We start from the raw sequence: 19,745 nt of genomic DNA on the forward strand, positions 1-19,745 counted from the left end.
ACGTTCCAAGTTACCAGAAGTAAGTCTGAATGAAAGAACTGCCAACCGCCCCGGGTAGAACCTTTATTTGCCCATTCGTGTACCTCTTGCAAACGTCCATCCACAGACCTCTGCACCAAGCCGCTCTGTCCACGCCATGCATCGGGTCCTCTGTAGCAAGTTGCGTTTCAAAGTAGCAGACAAATGCGCGCCGACGGTATGGTCACCCCCAACAGACAAGATTAGGACGGATGACTCTCCTAGAGATACAGAAACTGAGGGAGGTGAACCTGCCCCTGCTGCCAGCCGGAAAAACTCGGACAGGTACATGACAACAGGCCAGCAGGAACGGGAATATTCACAGCGTCATGACAACAGGCCAGCAGGAACGGGAATATCCACAGCGTCGTGCCAAACTGCAAACAGCCACCTGTTGTGTCATCTGTTCCGCCTAACTACATGATTGGCGAAAAGTACCGGCATCGTGGCGTCATTAACCTATGATTCTTCCGTTTTTTTTTATGATTATATATCTATTACATTTCGTTATGATTAATACTTGTTCCGTTTAATTGAGGAGGGCATCATATATGCCTTGTTCTTCCCTCCCTCTGCATATGTTTTAGATACTTCCCTTTGCTTCACTGTTATCATTTGTACATGTGCGAATGAATGAAACAAAACGAAAACAATTCTCGTATGACTCCCTTAGATAGAGGGGTTGTTTCCTTTTCCTTGTTGGTTCTTCGCGGGGAAAAACGAGCGGCGTGGCCTGAATCCTCCCCGCGTTGCTAATTGTTATCGATGTGCATGAGAAGGTCACGGAACTTCATTTCCACAGGTCGGCGTGGCCGGCGCGGCTGACAGAAACGGTTCTGATGAGTTATCTGCACCGGCTCAGGCAGCTAACCATATAAACACACATACTGCACCGGCCCAGGCAGCCCACTATATAAACACACATACTGCAGCGGCTCAGGCAGCTAACTATATAAACACAAGAGTTCAACACACATACTGCACCGGCACGTCAGACATATGCCGGCAGTCCACTGTGACACCAACACATTTGAGAGGATGCCCTTCAATAGCGAGCATCTTAAAAAAACCTCCATCAGAGCTTACATGGCATGATGCTAGCCTCCACCAGTTCTTCATAAGGGGCTATGGATAGAAGAATTCGTTAAAGATATGATGAATAATTGGACAGGAGAGTCAGTCCGCGGGAAGGTACTCTTTGGTGGTCCAACTCCCCTGGGAAATTATCATTCTGCAGATGCTTGTAGCCAGTGTAGTCAGGCCGGTAAAGTCTACCGTCTGCAGATGACTAGCCAGTGTAGTCAGGCCGGTAAAGTCTACCGTCTGCAGATGACTAGCCAGTGTAGTCAGGCCGGTAGAGTCTACTGTCTGGAGATGACTAGCCAGTGTAGTCAGGCCGGTAGAGACTACCGTCTGCAGATGACTAGCAAGTGTAGTCAGGCCGGTAGAGACTACCATCTGCAGATGACTAGCCAGCGTAGTCAGGCCGGTAGAGACTACCGTCTGCAGATGACTAGCCAGCGTAGTCCAACGGCTCTGCTATGTGGAAGCTGTTCCAATGGCTCTGCTGTGTGGAAGCTGTTCCAATGGCTCTGCTGTGTGGAAGCTGTTCCAATGGCTCTGCTGTGTGGAAGCTGTTCTAACGACTCTGCTGTGTGGAAGCTGTTCCAACGGCTCTGCTGTGTGGAAGCTGTTCCAATGGCTCTGCTGTGTGGAAGCTGTTCCAAGCTGTGGAACCTGTTCCAACGGCTCTGCTGTGTGGAAGCTCACGGTTCCAACGGCTCTGCTGTGTGGAAAACAGTCCTTATTCTGTGACTACAGAAGTCTAAATCAGGGCAGCGCTTAAATAAGTCTTCTGCAAGATCCTGTAAGGACGAGTTGGTCGCTTCAGCCTCCTGCTCGGGAATCAGCGGGCTCTAAATCACTCCGCGTCCCGCTTCAGAGCGGGCGAAATGGCGCCATTACCGCGCAGCGGGGGGCAGCTAGGATGGCGGCGGAATAGCAAAACTCCGTTATAGCGTACGGAACAGAAAAGCCCACTGCTCCGCAGACCGTCCAGGATTGCCTGTGTTTACTTTCGGGGGCGGCAGATTCGCGATTTTCCACACGGGCCAGCTTCGCTAATGTCGAAGGAGGCCGTTCACGCGTCTTCTAGAAGGTCTGTACAAGAGGCTAGTATGGAACCATGATAATATTATCACTGGTCAACAGTCCTGAAGGAGACTAGTACGGAACCATGATAACACTGGTCAACAGTCCTATAAAATAAGAAGCAAACCTCTGCTAAACAACAGCAAGGTTGCTATGAGCTTGAGGTGATGAACGGTTAACTCCTAACCCCAGATGATAAAACTGCTTTATCATCATTAACACAAATTAGCAACATATTAATATTCACCCGGGCTTGAGATGATAAACCGGTGAACTCTGAACCAGAGACATAATGACTTAATCTGCAAGCGGAGTCTATTACGTGATCGAGGGGGGGGGGGGGCAAGATGAAAGTGGTATATACGATTGGCCTTTCGGCATGAGTTTGCAAATGGAACGTTATGTTACATGAAAAATATACCAAAATGTAGACTAAAATGTGCAGAACAATATAAGTCCAGGTTCAAGTAAATGCGAAACGTACACAACACGGCTGTGAAGCTGTTAGTCTCACACCACTATTTGTACTTATTAAGCTGGATATGCGCACGTACATGTTTGGGAACAAGCAAACATAGGGAAACTCTAGGAGCCTTTTTGCGTCCAGCAGTTATCAGTGTCGCCACGGTTATCTGTGCGGTACGTCAGAAATCTCTCAAAATTTGCAGAACATTTTCATCGCGTCACGGTTCTCTGTGCGTTACGTCAGAAATCTCTCAAAATGTGCAGAACATTTTCATCGCGTCACGGTTCTCTGTGCGTTACGTCAGAAACTCTCACAACATGTACAGAACATTTTCATCGCGTTACGGTTCTCTGTGCGTTACGTCAGAAACTCTCACAACATGTACAGAACATTTTCATCGCGTCACGGTTCTCTGTGCGTTACGTCAGAAATCTCACAACATGTACAGAACATTTTCGTCGCGTCACGGTTATCTGTGCGTTACGTCAGAAATCTCACAACAGAAATGATTTTCAAACAAGCTCCTCGGCTCCTGACGTCAAACACATGATTTACTCCGGGGAACGGGAGCAGGAGGCGTGCGGTTCAGAAACGACCTTTTCCGCGCGGGAAGGTTGAAGAGGTTTGTCTCTGGAAGAAGGAGATTTATGTCTTTGTTACGCTTTTGATTGCACTCTAGCTGTAGCCATCAGAGCGCGCCATATGTACACTTACACAGATGGCACGCGCACAGAGTGTCAGTGAAAATTAGAGTGGGAAAGATGAGCAAAATATCCTTCAGTAGAACTTAAAAACCGTGTGCAGGTTTGCATCTAGAAGTGCCGAAGTGTCACGGCGATCACTTGTGCATAAATGCGAAACATTGGCAAAGGAGAGCGCCGAGGGGAGAAACTGCAGGACATCGTGAAGTGATCCCACACACATACACTCGGTTCCCATCCTGTACTTGTGCTGTTCCCATCCTGTACTTGTGCTGTCCTCATCCTGTACTTGTGCTAGTCACCATCTCAAGGGCCACAAACCTCTGGATCAGTTTGAAAGGCCTACGGGCGCCAGGGTGTCGCCATGTCCCGTTTCAGAACGAAACTATCAACACCAGAAGTTCAGCTGCAGTACCCGAACAAGTGGCTAGGTGGCCCAAAATCTAATTTACAGCCCAAATTCCAAGACATCCACCCAGGCATTCTCATTATTATCGTGTTATTATTATACAAATACACATTCACACGCGCGCGCGCGGCACGGGAAACATAACCTTCTTGGCGAAGGTAAATAGTACGATAGCATGACTGCTCTTCATGTCTTTTGTCAGGGAAAAGCTCCGAGGTTCGTTTTCTCAGTGAAGGCAGTTCTGTGACGTTGTGTCAGCGCGTGACACTGTTGGAAGTTGTGCGACGTTGTGTCAGCGTGCAACACGCAAAACTGAAGAGTCACGGAGAACTTTCCCGGAAAGTACATTTGCTGTAACCAAGGGGCTTGTACGTGGTTACTTGTATATAACCTGGCCAGTGAGATGTACACTGCCCGGCTCTAGTGCTATATAACATGCATATGGCCAGTGAGATGTACACTGCTTGGCTCTAGTGCTATATAACATGCATATGGCCAGTGAGATGTACACTGCCCGGCTCTAGTACTATATAACATGCATATGGCCAGTGTGATGTACACTGCCCTGCTCCGGTGCTATATATCATGCATATGGCCAGTGAGATGTACACTGCCCGGCTCTAGTGCTATATATCATGCATATGGCCAGTGAGATGTACACTGCTCGCCTCTATAGCTATTACTATAATCACGTCCGTCGTACATACACTAACCTCAGGGTGTCCCCGCGGTCTTTATCTCCAAGCAGATGCAGAGTGCTGCTTGTTTTACGCGTGGTTTTGTTTTTGTGTCCTTCTAGTGGTTTGTGTTTTGTTAGATCTTTTCCCTCCCGAGGAGAGAAACGCTTACCGCCAGGAAGATCTACAAAATGCCATAAAATCACGCGTAACGCAACTCGGCCCCTACAACAGCTTGGAGATGACCATGCACCTACTTCACTCCGGTTGGTCCGTGTGATCACCCCACCCCCCTCATACATACACACACACGCACACATACACACACACACATCGTACTCTCCTCTCCTCACCCACACCGAAACACGGAAACAGAGAAGCCGCCTACCTCCCCACCGCTCTGCACGCGGGCCCTTCCCATTCCTGCGGGCTGCTGTTATAATCCCGGGCGTTATCGGACACGGTTCGTGCAGCACAGGCAGCCTCTTCACGGCTACAAGATCTGGTCGGAGCGGGAGGAGTTTTAACGACTTGCCGGACGCCGTGAGAGAGTTGTGCTCGCCTGGAGCGGCGGTTTGAGTTGTGCGCGCCTGGAGCGGCGGTTTGAGGCAGTCCTGCTCGCGTGTAGCGGCCGTTCCCCCGCGCTACCACCGCACACGTCCCGCCCGCACGGAAGTCATCCTCGCCCCGAGCACGTAACTCCCGGATCCGCCTGATCAGAAATCCATTAAAACATCACAAACCCGCGCCCGTGAACGATTGCTCGCTCCGAGAGCGCGATCTTCGCCCGCTACACGCAGAAGCAGCGCGCCAGCCTGAGTAGTCCTGTAGGCCTCCAGTAGTCCGGTAGGCGTGACGCGTCACGGGGAACAGCTCCGGACGGCTCACCTGGGATCTGGGCCATAAAGTAATCATCAGCCAATCAGCGCCGCGATTGGAGAGTCGGCGGTAACCATGGGAGCTGTTGTCCTTGGCGACAGAAAGGGCGATGTGTGGCTGGCAGTGTAGAGCATATCATTCATAACAGTTGATTCTAGAAATGCTTTACTTTGTGTCATGCAATGCAGCGCGCGGGGTGAAAGCCAGCATTACGTGCGTGGAAAAGCATGACGCGTGGTTTAACAACGCAAAGTAGCATATCAAACTAGAAACTAGAAGTGTGTGGTGCAGAAGATCACGTGTGCGGTGCAGAACAACACGTGTGCGGTGCAGAACAGCACGTGTGCGGTACCAGAGATCACGCGTGTGGTGCAACAGGTCACATCTGCGGTGCAGAAGGTCACGGGTATGGTGCAGACTGCAGAGGGTCACGTGTCTGGCGAAGGAGGTCACGGGTGTGGTGCAGAAAATCGACCATGTTTTGCTCGCGGGCGTAGAATGTAGTGTGGGAAGCTGATTTCAGACTGTTTCATCCCTTCAAGGGAAAACGCCTTGTGAAAGGGCCATACATCAGATGTACACCAAGCCTCCCGCCGCTGCTGTATCCGGGTTCGTGTTCAGCAATTTCCTCCCGGAAAACTTGTGATTAACTTCGTCCTCCTGACAAATCTCCCCAGTCCCGCCCCGCGCAACATGCCCGCCTTCCCTGTAATAAACTTTCCTCCCGAGACGAGGCGTTCGTGTAGGACTCCAGCCGCGCGGGCATTCTCTCATATCGATCCGTTTTGCCTAACATCAATAATAAAGTCGTAGGAATTGTGGAAATATATTGGGGGTGTCACGGTCAACTAGCCGTGTGCACGCGCCATCAGGCCGCATGTCGGGCCGTGTTTGATGTGTGTAACCTGACCCGCGCAGCGACGCCGGGGACCGGGACGCGCACGCTGCCCGGCGGGGGCCTCGCGGGAACCGTAAACTTTAACGACAACAGGCGCCGCCGCCAGAATGGCTCTTCCTGGAATTAGCCAGGGACAATCCGTGGCTGACGTGGATGTGGGTAAGGTAATTTCGTCGACCTACTGCATATAAATTACTATATTTGCACCTAATGGTTGTTACTGGAATTAGCCAGGGGCGATGCATTCTAAACATGGAAGCGGACGCGTAGTTTTTATTGAACCACTGATTGTAAATAACTATATTTACACATAATGGCTGTTACTGGAATAAGAGAGGGGTCATTCTACTTCTTCCAACGAGGGGAGGTCGACTGGTTATGTGCGGTCGCCGGGGACTCGTCAGAGGTAATGATGATAGTCCCAGCAAAAAGGGCTGTCCGGGAATTAGGGATGGCCTGTGCGGGAATTAGTGATGGGCTGTCCGGGAATTAGTGATGGGCTGTCCGGGAATTAGTGATGGGCTGTCCGGGAATTAGTGATGGGCTGTCCGGGAATTAGGGAAGGGTTGTCCGATTTACAGGGGTGAGGGTCTAGGTCAGACTTTTTATCTATTTTGATTTGGGTCGGAGTTTAACGGGCATGTGGGGAATTTTGGGGTTTATATAATGGTGCGCTGAATGAGAAAACTGCAGAACGAAAGGGCCAGGGTTTGATGAAAGCGTGCCTGACCCTCCCAGTGTCCCCGCCCTAGTGTCATGAATGGGTAAGCCACGGGGGTATGCAATGAAAGAAATTAAAGGTTCCAATTGTTCTCGCCCTCCTGATGCGCGGTTTCACATACAGCACTTTTCTCACATCGGTTCAGAACTTCCGGACAGTCACATGTCAACAGAACAAAGATCTACATTGAGAAGCAAGCAGTAGAAAAATGGAAGAGAATTAGCGAGATACAACCTGCAGCTAGTGCACATATGAAGAGAATCAGGCATGGATAGTCTCCAACCAGACCCAATGGATTGCAAAGACCGTATCCAACTGGAAGAAGGAGCTTCCTCTGCCAGTTTGATACGGTCTTTATGCAACCTATAGATCTGCTTGGAGATTAGGCATGGAGACGTGCAGAACTTGGGGAAGAAGAGCAACGCAGATCTCAACAAATCAACTCGTCAGCGGCCACACAGTGTTGAGCGCCCACAGAAACTGGATCGACCCCTAAGTGTCCCCAGACTGCGCAACATGTGGAGTGACGGAAAATACAGTGTGCAAGATACGAGACTCGGGGAAAGTCAACAGCTCCAAAATGAAGTAGACAACATATACCTAACATGCAACACACTGGAACTTCGGAAACAAGGCAGTTGACCTGGCATCATTGGCGGGGATGAGAGACCTAAAGGATAGAATTAACGAAACGATGCACAAGGCATTTGCCAAATATGTACAAGCCACAGCAAGATTTGACAAGGAGAACTAAGAAACGCTTTGAAAGAGGAAAAGCACCAGAGAGATCCTAACACACAAGAAGGGTACAGCACCTTCTGCCCATGTCTAACGGAGACATAAAACAACAACAGATCTATGTTGAACTTAGTATGAGAGGAATATCCTCTTTAATTGTATACAAGTTTCCTAGTGTTCGTTATTCATTTAGAAAAATTTGTATTCCTTATGAAATTAGACAAGCCATATCTCATAAACCCTGTATGCTCATACTCATACATCTACAATTGCCTTAAAAAGTGAGAAGAAATTTAACATGTATATAGCGGTATTAATTAGTATTTTGATGTAGTTAGATATCATTCTTTGTCTTCATGTCTTTCATTCATTCATTAAAGTTACAGGTGAATGATATACCAACCTGTTGCGCGAGTCCAGCTGGATGTTGTCTCTGCGTACGGCCTGGAATCTGCCGCCCGGGCAGTTCATGACAGAGTAGGCTGGAAAAAAGGAGCAACTCAGCAGCGTTCCTGTCGCCATTTTGTTTTCGAACTTCCCGCCGTTGGGTCAAAGGTCACGGCAAATGTTCACGCCGTACTGGCGACATCTGGCGGGTTAAGTGATTACTGCAGCACCCTGCTGTAACCTTGTGTTGGCGGTGATGTCCATTTACGTCTCTACAACCTTTAATGGTAACGTTGAACTCTTTTAGATACAAACAGCGGGCTGGCTTTTACATCAATTAGAGTTCTGTTTGTCCTTTTTCTGATCATTATTCTGACACTGATTCATACACACAAAAAACACAGCACACACACATATGTATATATAGGGCAGTTGTTACAGTGGAACCTTCTCATTGGAGACAAGCATAAGAAGCACTGAAACAACATCTTGTGAAAGTACTTACCCTAAGTTCAATCTCAAAAATTATTCTGCACCACATAGCCACAAGGGTATACTTGATAACTATGCAAAGAAAACAGGCTGTTATCCAGCTCGAACGACGAGTACAGATCCCGGAAGTAAACAAACCTTACATTTGACCCAGATTTCAGCTGTTTTCATCCGCTCAGGGCAGTCCTGACCAAACTACTCACACATGTTCTTACGCCAACTAATCTGGTGAACTCAACAAATTCTGACCAAAAAAGGAAAGCTTAGACCCTACCTGTTCTTTCTAAACAAAGAAGTCTCCAGATTGGGCCAAAATTTTCAAGGAAAAAAAAAGGTTTTCAAGGATTTTAAGTTGGCACTACAAAGCTATTCCCATTTTTGGCCTCCGCCGTGCATTTCCACTGTAACGTCTACCCTATATACAGAACTTATACAGCACTTACACACACAGATATGCACACCACACAGATATGCACACCACACAGACGTGCACACCACACAGATATGCATACCACAGACGCGCACACAAACACAGAAACTGTTCAGGACTAATATCTGTGGACAAAAGTGAAGAGGGATTTAATTCACACCACAGCAGCTTTGTACAGCCGACAGCTATCCTCTGTAGATATACATGAATACATGGGCAAACACGCGGCAACACTGGTCACCCGTCCCGTCACTGTCCTATTACAGTAACAGGACAGTAGCCGGACAGTAACAGGACAGTAAGAATGGCCTGACCCAGTGTTCCCTCCCCAGATAACAGCTACAAACAGTCGAACACAACACAGGCATGCAGTCTGCACCCGTATTCTCCGAGCTTGGATTACCTTATAGATAAAACAGTTCTTACTGTATACCCTGCAGCTCTACAGCAGCACTACTGAGTACTTATAGATACAAGTTCTTACTGTATACCCTGCAGCATTACTGCAGCATTACTGAGTACTTAGGGAAGGGAAGGGGGAAGGGGAGGGGAAGGGGGAGGGGAGAGGAGGGGGAAGGGGAAGGGGAGGGGGAAGGGGAGAGGGGGAGGGGAGGGGAGGAGGGGGAAGGGGAGAGGGAGGAGAGGGGAGAGGGGAGCAGTCCCAGAACCAACCAACAGACTCGCTGTGGCCCAAATTCCGATATGACAGGTGACAAACTTTACTAACTTCACCCCTTAAAAATCTAAAACTAACCAGTAAGTAAAACCATCACAAGTGTGTTAAAATCTACTCTACAGTCCTACAGCTCTAATAGATACAAACATGTGAAAGACTGTTGAACAAACTCTTTTGATGCATCACATAGCAAACATGCTGAGTGCATATATATATAATAGTTCCCAACATATCGTCCTTATCAAATACTATTGCTCGCTGCAGTATTGTACAAGTAGCATCATATTCAGTCACAGCAGATTCACTTCAGCGCAGCAGTTGGCATGACAACAGGAAGCAGACAGGTGATTGGTGGATGCAGCAGTTTCCATGGCAACTGATGATGGCAGTTCTGAAAGCCCTTGAAGTTCTTCTACCTGGGAAAGGGGAAAAAAACGGAATTTGTTTTCTTTCTGATACACACAAACAAACATGTCAACATGGCACAGCTCAAGTTCCAACTGGCTCTGAGATTGACCTTCCACCTCCAGCAACACATCTGCCATTTATTTCTGGAGGAATCATCCAGGCAATGTCTTAGACAGTTGTTACTGTCTTAAAGTCTGGGGGCTGCAAGGTCAATTCCAGCACAGGTAAGTAGTACAGGTGAGGTGAGGTGTCAAACTGATAAGAACATAGTCAACAAACAGGCATGACAGAGTCACAAACAGGCAGAGTCACAAACAGGCATGACAACTCAACATCCAACATCCCAAACTTCCTGCAGGCAAACATCGCTGTCCTGTAAAGATTGGTAAATAATCAGGAAACTGGTCAGAAAAACAAGGCATCATTCAGTAACTAGTTAGGTTTCAAACCGCCCGTGCAAGCATTGAAAAAAAACCCTTCAAACTGCCAGTTGCAGGGTGGCAAAACAGGGCTGCAGACTTTGGCAACAGTGCCCCTGTGTGGTGTAAGTATTGCAGCTGGCTGTACAAGCCTGCTGTGTGGTTTAAGTACTGCAGAGTAGATTTTGGAGATGGATGTTGGAGGTCTTTCCACACAATGAAAAGAAAATAACCTGCCAGTGTTTGGGTAGTTCTGCTACCAGGCGGTGAGAAGTTCTAATATCACCCTGAGCGAGGTAGCAGGACTACAGAAATGTAGGCAGGTATTTCTTCTATTTTGTGCAGAGAGAACAAAAGTATCCATTAACTATGCGAGTGAAACAATTTGCGGATGATTTTGGGGAGACCAGCCCGGGAGGGCTGCCAGCACCAGCAGTTGAGGTTAAGTCCAGCCTGCTCAGCAACATGAACCACTGGAGTTTGAGGGATTCCGGAGAAAATTAGGATTGTGTGTAGGTCAGAGATCAGGACCTAGTGGTGAGAAGAGGGTAGCGAAGAACGGAGGTTAGTCGAAGCACCGCTACCTGGCCGCTTTGTGGACCCGCCGGGAGGCTAGTCATCATCATCATCGTCGGGCACGAAGATGTCGTTCTCCTCGAGGAAGGCAGCGCCCTCTCGGCTCATGGTGGCGCCCACGTAAATAAACGGCACCATCACCGCGACAACCTGCAAACAACAACCGCAAACACGTAAACACGGCATTCTGGGGCAGCTGTGCGCGACCGGTCTGACGGCACGGGGCGGGCGGGGAACACGGATGTGGGCAGGAGCACCTGGCTGTACATGTCTCAAGCTTCATTTTTAAAAATTTAATTTGGAATCTTGCTGATGATTTTTTCAATAGTTTTTGCCTGCAGATGAGATGTACATTTTGGGGACTTTGAAAGTGCCTAAAAAACGACCAGGTGAGGTTTTTCCCTTGCTCACATCAGTAAAAACAGTTTTTCCCAGTTCACACCAGTACAAACCGGTTTTCCCCGATTCACACCAGTATAAATCAGTTATCCCAAGCTCACACCAGTATACACCAGTTTTCCCCGATTCACACCGGTACAGGACCGGTCGCACACTGCGGGTGGACGTCACAGTTACCTTGCAGAAACCAGCTGCTGTTTTGTCTTTAGTCATCATCATCATCGTCCGGCACAAAAATGTCGTTTTCCTCCAGGAACTCTGCGCCTTCCTTACTGATCCACGCACCCAGGTACAGGAAGGGGGTGGACACAAGCAGCACCTGAATAACAGCAGTCGTACATGTATAACAGCAGTACAGCAGCCGCACATGTATAACAGCAGTACAGCAGGGGTACATGTATAACAGCAGTACAGGGTACCTGGGTAATCCCTGATGGTTGTTTTACATGGTAGGAGTCTAGTGTAATTGACCACTCAGTGGTTGGCCAATGAAAACGTAAAACTACGACCGGGTGCAAAAGACTACCTCGGCGGCGGGATGCCCCTTCTGGCCCGAAGAGAGCCTCGCCAAACCACGGGAGACTGGATGCCAGGTTATTCTTTTATTTTCATAAATCTTTAAGGGTGGTCCACTCAGTTAACTGAGTAAGGGGCACTTTAGACTGAGTCCACTTCAAAAAATCTGAACCGGTTCCGAACCACCCGTGATATTTCAGTCGCTCCTCTCATATTTCTTATGTTTGCTACAAGCGTTTTCTGGCATATGAAATAGTGCAGGCCCAACAAAAAAAGGAGGATGAGACGCATGTACAGGGACAGGCAAGACCAGGCTTGAACCCGCCGGCGTTCGTCCTCGCCGCGCTGGTTGTACTGCAAGCCGGGCACGTTGATCGGGTCATAGGAAAACACCAAAGAAGGGTGGCAGGCCATTGCACTTGAATTATCGATCACTTTCAATGACAATTGCACAAACGTTTCAGAAGGAGGAAAATATGCTTCTATCGCTAGCGCAGGCTTATTAGCATATCATTATCATGACCCCGAAAGCGGTCCCGGAGCCGGTTTCCTCTTTACACACAGAGAGGAACCGCATTGACCCCCCGCTGATGTGGACCAGACTAGGGTTGGGATGTGGTCTGGTGCGGTTCCTGGAAAAACCGGATTCTCCTCTTTAGACTAGGAACGGGAGGCGAACTAGTCCAGTTAAAGTGGACTAGTTCGGATAAAGTGGACTCAGTCTAAAGTGCCCCTAACTTATTTCCAAGGGAGCCCTTACAAAATCTTACATCTTTCCAAGGCTGCTTCTGAGGAAAGTCTGTTTCTTCTTTAACAGACATGTTCTTGTTGTTTAGACCTGGAGGACCAAACTCAACAGTAATAATAATCAATGTATTTGCCAACACAACTTGATCTGCTATGTCTATTAATTATCATATTTGGCATCCTAACACTGCTGGTGGCTACAGTAACCCATCAGCCTGAGTACGCATCAGCGAGTTCGGCGTTATGAAATTGAGTTCATCCAACAATGGGCTGTTTTCGGGAGTGGCATTTTAAATCAATAAAACAAATTACTCCAGGAATAGCATTCACCAGAAAATATTGGGTTGGGTTCAGCGAGCTGTTTTGGAATTTGTGCACGTTCCAGAATTTGTGGTCTGCTCCGGAGGATTTAGCCGGCAAATTGGTTCCATCTCCAGTACGAGATGTTCATCGTCAGACTCGGATCCTGGAACGGTCGATTCCGGGAGAAAATAGCTCCATGTATAATTTTTAGAATCAACTCAAAATGGCTGACCTAGCACTGATGAAAATAATCACTCAAAGCAGCTATGAAATCGGCCCTTTCCACCTCTAACGCCTGAACTGACTCCCTGATACCAAAAGGCACAACGAACAGATCCCAGAAATATGTAGTGAGGTCTTAAAGCGGTTATTCCGGCGCCTTTACAGACAAATATTTTGGGGCTTTGGACCGTGTCCTGTGCGGCAACCCCGCCCCTTGCCTGCCGCGTTCCTACCTTCGCCAGCCCGAAGCGGATGTTGTAGGGCTCCGGTAGCAGAGCCCCGTTCGCGCTGGTGATCTTGGTGCGCACGGGCGCGGCCTGGCGGGCGGCAGGGAGACCTCTCTCCGCGATGTTTCTGGCCAGAAGGACTCGGGCCCGAGCCAGGTTCGCCACCAGCGTCGCCATCTTGGATGTTTCCTCTACTGCGTCAGCCGACCGCGCAGCAGCGCCACCAGGCGGGAGGTATTGGGACAGCAGCTTTAGCCTGGGCCCACAGAAACTGGCAATGCATTGCCTACATGTATGCCTGGATGCCAGACCCACGATCTCTATCGTTTGGGTCTGACTTACTAGTTAGGGAGCATGTTGTAGAATTTCCCTGGGGGCATGTTGGCTCCCGTGCCGAGGAGTGGGCCAGTGAAGGTCCTGGAAACAGTCTGGCATCCCGGCTAGCATTATTTATCTATTAACTGTGTCATATATGATCATATATCATGTTATCATCAGGCCTTGGCAGAAATGTGATTTTACATCCTCCGAAAACACAACCCTCCATCACGAAACCAACCTCACAGATACGTATTCCACAAAATGTTCCATTTTCAGCAAGGTCGGGGTGGGCGGATGGGGGGTGAACTTTATGCCACCTTGCTGTGGATTGTGTGACCTGTAAAACTCAATAGTGACTTCCTTGCTTCAACACAGGTGGGGGGTGATCACATTACACAATGCAGGACATGTTTCAGGTCATGAGTTATCTCAGAAACGTGTTCTGTGGGCAAAAAGTCCTACCCAGAACTCTGGGGTTGGGAAATTCTCCCTCCATCAACTTCTGAGGTTGAAGCAAACGAAGAAGATGAAAAACAACAGTCATGATATTTATCATATTTAATTTCTGATAACCTGTACACAAAAGTTCTCATGTAGTTCTTACCGGGATAGATATTAACCTTCCACATACTAAGGGAAGGGAACATGTTGCTATGGTGATCACTATGGTAACAAGTGCAGCCTCGTGTTCAAGTGTACATAAGTTTGTTGCAAAAGATGTTATTCTAGACTGTTGTACTCCAAATTTCTGCTGTGCAGTCGTTTGTTGTATTACTTGTAACAACCTTTTGATATTTATATACAGCCTATTATATTACAGGTTCCACTTGTCTTCAGTCGTTTTGTCACAGATGAAAGAGAGTGGACGCTGTCTGAGATGTCCGACTCTTTAGAGAACTTCTCCCGTTACTTGATTTATTTGTATTACGTAATGTTCACTTGTATGTCTGACCCTGATGGGCGTATTTTGTTGTAACATTCTATGTTGGGCTGATGCCAGTCTAGTCTGCCTGGTTCCCAGGTAACCTGACTCTCTTCTGCCATATTGGAACATGCAGGAAGTTCTGATGTAACCCGACACATCTCCACCATGTTGAAGTACAGAGAACCCCTAATTTGTCAAGTTCTAATGTAACTGGACACTGCTCCTCCATGTTGGAACACGGGAAGTTCTGATGTAACAAGACTCCCTTCTGCCATGTTGGAGCATGCGGCAGTCTAGTAAAGTCCTCATGTAACATGACACTCCTCCACCATGTTAGAAGCAGGAATACCTCCAGCCCACACATTGTCACTTGTGGCGGTTTGTCTGACAAGCCTTTGTCACCTGCAGCAGGTACAGTACAGTGCAGGTGAGTCCAGGTGTCTGACAGGTGCACAGGTGCCCTCATCTCTGCAGGAGGGTGGCGGGGTGTGTCACGGCGAGCGATACGACCTTGTGCATCGTCTGCAGCGTCTCTGCAGGAAGGTCAGCAAACAGGTTCACACTCTCATCAAAGTAGTGCAGCAGCGCCCCCTGGGCCAGCGCCCCCTGCAGGTACTGCAGCATGTCCTCATATCTGTAGGGAGAGACAAATGCACAGGTCAGAGTGTCCAGATACAACTCTTACTGTCAGAGTGTACAGATACAACTCTTACTGTCAGAGGGTCCAGATACAACTCTTACTGTTAGAGTGTACAGGTCTTTCTGAAGGTAGGCCTGGGTGGCTGTGTTAGCATGAAATCTTAACTGTACATTCTGAGAGGACATTGCAGACTGACTGGACCAATGTTGCTTCAGTGTTTAATACTATTACTGATAATACATTTTGTAGACTGTGAGCTAACACATGTAACTGTACAGTCTACCCTGGCCACAGTGAAAGTGAAAGCTGTTCCTCACCTGTCCACCAGGTGGTCGGGCTCCCACCTGGTCTCCTTGTCGCACAGGTGGAACAGCAGGTGCAGCAGGTGTTCGTACCTGAGCGCCCGCAGCTCCGAGTTCGTCTCCGTCACCGCCTTGACGACCTTCAGACACACCCGGTGACAGCCCAGCTCGTCCTGGAAAGAACAAAGAAAGTGAAAGTAATCTCGATCCAGTTTAGCTCACGAGGAGCTATTCTTCTACTGTGTCGTGTACGCTATGTACAGTATTTACAGGTTCATTGTACCAGGTAAATTCCCAAAGCTCTTTTCAACAAGCACAATGAACAGTGAACAACAGCTTGGCGTCCCGTCCTAAGGACTGCAACCCTTTCCAGTAGCGGGGTGAGCGACACAGCCGGGATGGACCTCGCGGCTTCTAGCTCCAGAGGCAAGGCTGCGAAAGACTGGACTACCCACAATACAGTTGACAATCAATGGGGGCTGTGAGCATGTCATCATAGCTTGTCGCAATGTATCTCAATGAGCATGTGATTGTACTGTGAGATTATATTGTACTATGGGGGCTATGAGCATGTGATTATGTTGTACTATGAGATTATATTGTACTATGGGGCTATGACTGTTGACAATGCGATTGTTGTTCTATGATGAAAGTCACCTCGAGCGTCTCCAGCTTGATCCTCTCGGCCTCCATGAACGACTCCCGCCACAGGTTCTGGTAGCTCTCCACGCCGTCCGGCCGCGCCGCCTGCAGGGTTGCCGGGTGTGGCCTGGCGACCAGCTCCAGGTTCTCGAAGCGAACGGCGGGGGTTAGCGAGATTTGCACGCGGTGCTGAAGGTCACTCCCGTAGAACACGTCCAACGCCGCCGTCAGGCCCCGCATCTTCGGCCGAACCTGCAGGAAGGGAAGGTTTACTGCTGTGATCATCATTGTGATCCGCTAAGACAAGTACATGTACTTTCTTACAGCCTCATCAACAGTCTTGTAGCTGAAAAGTCAGAGTGGCATTAAATGACTCTCCAAGTTTTTATACATGATACTTAAAACAAACTGTGTCTTTTTTATCAACTATGATTGTACTGTTATGTCAACCCTTCTATTAGGTGATGTATTAAATGTGCTGAATGTAGAGACCACAGGAAGAATAGCTGAAATTTCAAGCTAACTGAGGATCTAAATATGGTGTGTGCAAAATAAGGTTTCTTACCTGGAAGCCGAAGCAGTGGCTGAGAGACGGCCAGTCGATGTTCTCCTGCACCATCCTGATAAACATCTTCATCACCACGCGGGGAGACAGGTACCCCCCGATCACGAAGTGGTCCCACCCGGAGGTGCCCATGGGGAAGTAGTCCACGTTCTGCCGGCGGATCAGGCACCAGCCCGGGACGCAGAGGACGGTCTCCTCCCCGGGGACCAGCTCCCACATGTTCACGTCCAGGCTCATGGGCGCCATGATGGTCGTCTGGTCCGCTCGGATCACCTGGGGGAGGGAGGAAAGGGAGATTGATCCGTTGATATCACTGAATAAAAAGACCAACTTGGTTGTGTAAAATACTAAAAAGGGTCTTTTTATTCATTGATATCAGTCCAGTTTAGCTCACTGCAGAGCAGCAGTGCGCTTCCGCTGGTCATGACAGAGAAGACAGACCCTACATGTACATTTGTATGTATTTACAGGTTCATTGTACGGGGAAATTCCCTATCTCTTATCAACAATTATAATAAACAGTGCGTGGTCCACAGGCTAAGGTCCTATCCTAAGTAAACTGCAACCCTTTCCGGTAGCATGCATGTCGGGTGAGCGACACAGCCGGAATCATACTAACGGCTTTCAACACCACTGGACTAGACACGCTACTGTTCAACCACTACACTACGCATGCTAAGTATACTACAGGCTTCCAGCACCACTAGTACTACACTACGCATGCTTAAGTACACTACACTAATGGTTTCCAGCCACTACACTACACAGGCTCCAGGGGAAAGTCACGTTACCTTCATCCCGTCGTACACGTGTCCGTCCGCGTACAGGTCGCCCAGCGGAAGCTCCGGCTTCTTCGTCTTGATGAAGTCCCGTATCGCCGTGGCGATGATCTGGGTCACCTCCTTTGCCATGTCGATCTCGTTCTGCGGAATCTCCGCCAGGTTGTCATGGTAACGGCGCAGTTTGTGCAGGAGAGTTTTCTTGTCCATTTTGCCCTGCTTTGGGGAGGGTTTTTTGTACGGGGAGCTGGTGTTGGACCTGGGCAGGCGTTCCTTCGCCCTTTCTCGTGTTTCCTCGTCGCTGGACTCCTCCGACTCGTGCCAGGCGCGCTCCGCAGGGGGTCCAGGCGCCGCGTCGGACGACTCGTAGAAGTTCTTGGCAGCCCAGGCGGCCGCGCCCACCACCGCTGCACCGGCCGCACCTGGGAGGGGGGGGGATGTTATAATTACTCTCTTACCTGGACATTCACATCATCTCTTACCTGGACATTCACATCATCTCTTACCTGGACATTCACATCATCTCTTACCTGGACATTCACATCATCTCTTACCTGGACATTCACATCATCTCTTACCTGGACATTCACATCATCTCGTCATGAAAGGTCCACGGATGTTCAAGGCCCTAATTTGTACATGTATGGCGCAGCAATTTGCACATGTATGGCACAGTAGCACCAGACATTGGCACCCACCTGCCAGCACCTTGAGTCCCCAGTACAGCAGCCCGCCGTCCCCCCGGCTCCGCGTGGACGCCATGGCTGGGGGGGGGGGGGGGTCTAGAGGGGGAGCTCCGTCAGCAGGACAAGTCAGAGTAGTCTGGTAGAAGAGCGGTCCATCAGAAGCACCAGTGCACCTGCCCCACACTTCCTGGGTCTGGAATCAAAACAGGTGAACCTCAGTTCTCTGAACTTCAGAAACAGCTACAAACACTGTAGAAACAATTTGGTGGTCTTGCTTGCAGTTATACATCAGCTTAAGGTACGGCGAGTCAACAGACAGCCCTGCGAACCTGCGACAGTCGCCGCAACTACTATATAAATACATTTTGTTTACTCAAGGTTTACTATACTAACTATAAGGAGTTTAGTGCAGTAACGTTAACGTTATCTCCAGTCCAGGTTTCTCCAGATCATAATAAATTTGATAACTTAAACGTTATAATAATTCGACACCGTTTTGTTTCTTAGCTGAGTGCTCATGAGGTGTTCCGTACACTGATGGATGACTAAATGTTCACCTTAAACGTCATACTAAGAAACGTTCCCGTAGTTTATAAAAAATTTAAACCCAACCTTTTCTCTGTCCTCAGCGGCAGTTGGGCTGTGATGAGGTCATCTGGGGTTAAACGGTCAGGCGAATCCATTATATATAATATAGGGGGAACTTTTGAAAGTTGAAGTCCATAAATATTTCACAACTGATACTGTATTGAACAAATGGTAAGAACAGTTCAATAAAGTCTTGTTACTAGATATGCCTAAATGTCTCTTGGATGTAGTATCACAATAAGTAGTTATTTTCACAGCTTTTCCAGATTTATAGAAACAATAACACCCCCTATGTCTGCCAGGTCCACCGTTCCTCCGTACCCACAATGCCGACGGCTACCAAGATGGCGGCCACTGGGGTCCTGCCGTTCGTCCGAGGCGTCGATCTAAGTCGGAATGACTTCTCGGTGAGTCCCTCTAACCAACATCTGATAACATACGATTGTTAATGGTATAATTCTGGTCACCTTGTACAAATATGAGAAGAATCGGGCCCAGGACGAGAGAGATTTTGAGGTTGAAAGTTGCTGGTGTCCGGTTTCGTCTGCGTTCCCTGCAGGCTTGTTGCTGTTTTGGGCAGGTCCGGGCCGGGTCTGTTTGCGCAGCCGAGCCTCGGATTCCCCGCGAGTTTACAGGCAGCAGTCCGACTAACACTCACACGGCGGGAGGCAGGGGGGGTCTATAACAACGGGGGAGTCGGTCCGTCCTGAAAACTGAGAGTTTCCACCCATTGTGCCGTTTGCGATGTGACGTTGTTTAACGGAAGGCACAACTGGGCCGACGGAAGGATGGAAATTATGTCGGGGAGGGGCCGGCCGGTTAGTCAAACCTCGGGAC

At 48.8% G+C, this 19,745-nt stretch overlaps 4 protein-coding genes across 7 annotated transcripts in view; 1 reads left to right on the forward strand and 3 right to left on the reverse strand.

The window, feature by feature from the left end:
• LOC136441014 (heparan sulfate glucosamine 3-O-sulfotransferase 6-like) overlaps window positions 1-4,996 on the reverse strand; it is a 58,196-nt gene extending 53,200 nt beyond the window's left edge. Inside the window, exon 1 of the mRNA XM_066437242.1 lies at window positions 4,811-4,996. The gene's annotated coding sequence lies outside the window, so the exon portion shown is untranslated. The remainder of the gene's footprint in view (window positions 1-4,810) is intronic.
• Window positions 4,997-9,657: 4,661 nt separating this feature from the next.
• On the reverse strand, window positions 9,658-13,687 carry LOC136440682 (essential MCU regulator, mitochondrial-like). Of its 2 annotated transcripts, none has more exons than XM_066436781.1 (3): window positions 13,467-13,687; window positions 11,623-11,764; window positions 9,658-10,059 (listed from the first exon to the last, which is right to left on the reverse strand). In XM_066436781.1, the coding sequence occupies exons 1-2, from the start codon at window positions 13,635-13,637 to the stop codon at window positions 11,651-11,653; spliced, it is 285 nt and encodes a 94-aa protein (XP_066292878.1). In that variant the 5' UTR covers window positions 13,638-13,687; the 3' UTR covers window positions 9,658-10,059; window positions 11,623-11,650. The 2 variants fall into 2 exon arrangements, with proteins under 2 accessions (XP_066292878.1, XP_066292879.1); XM_066436782.1 differs by lacking the exon at window positions 11,623-11,764 and adding an exon at window positions 11,055-11,196 and having other exon boundaries at window positions 13,467-13,678.
• Window positions 13,688-14,324: 637 nt separating this feature from the next.
• LOC136440681 (mitochondrial dynamics protein MID51-like) lies at window positions 14,325-19,036 on the reverse strand. The gene is made up of 7 exons (XM_066436779.1): window positions 18,933-19,036; window positions 18,333-18,513; window positions 17,647-18,056; window positions 16,856-17,128; window positions 16,306-16,542; window positions 15,664-15,821; window positions 14,325-15,340 (listed from the first exon to the last, which is right to left on the reverse strand). Exons 2-7 carry the CDS (start codon window positions 18,394-18,396, stop codon window positions 15,169-15,171), a joined length of 1,314 nt encoding a protein of 437 aa, XP_066292876.1. The 5' UTR covers window positions 18,397-18,513; window positions 18,933-19,036; the 3' UTR covers window positions 14,325-15,168.
• Window positions 19,037-19,212: 176 nt separating this feature from the next.
• LOC136440680 (protein flightless-1 homolog) overlaps window positions 19,213-19,745 on the forward strand; it is a 39,299-nt gene continuing 38,766 nt past the window's right edge. For all 3 annotated transcript variants that reach the window (XR_010756691.1, XM_066436777.1, XM_066436778.1), the window contains exon 1: window positions 19,213-19,315. Coding sequence is in view for 2 of the 3 variants with exons in the window: in XM_066436777.1 (XP_066292874.1) it covers window positions 19,235-19,315 (81 nt within the window). In the remaining variant the exon portion in view is untranslated. The remainder of the gene's footprint in view (window positions 19,316-19,745) is intronic.

Source organism: Branchiostoma lanceolatum, chromosome 8, assembly GCF_035083965.1.
Source record: "Branchiostoma lanceolatum isolate klBraLanc5 chromosome 8, klBraLanc5.hap2, whole genome shotgun sequence".
In the NCBI taxonomy this organism is placed as follows: Eukaryota; Metazoa; Chordata; class Leptocardii; order Amphioxiformes; family Branchiostomatidae; genus Branchiostoma; species Branchiostoma lanceolatum.

Excerpts from the sequence above, each read along its gene's own strand:
- LOC136440682 (XM_066436781.1), bottom strand. The coding sequence starts at position 13,637 with ATGGCGACGCTGGTGGCGAACCTGGCTCGGGCCCGAGTCCTTCTGGCC. Across the intron at positions 11,765-13,466 it reads TCCGCTTCGGGCTGGCGAAG|GTGCTGCTTGTGTCCACCCC; the intron begins GTAGGAACGCGG and ends GCTGTTATTCAG.
- LOC136440681 (XM_066436779.1), bottom strand. The coding sequence starts at position 18,396 with ATGGCGTCCACGCGGAGCCGGGGGGACGGCGGGCTGCTGTACTGGGGA. Across the intron at positions 18,057-18,332 it reads GGGACTCAAGGTGCTGGCAG|GTGCGGCCGGTGCAGCGGTG; the intron begins GTGGGTGCCAAT and ends CCCCCCTCCCAG. Across the intron at positions 15,822-16,305 it reads TCAAGCTGGAGACGCTCGAG|GACGAGCTGGGCTGTCACCG; the intron begins GTGACTTTCATC and ends TGTTCTTTCCAG.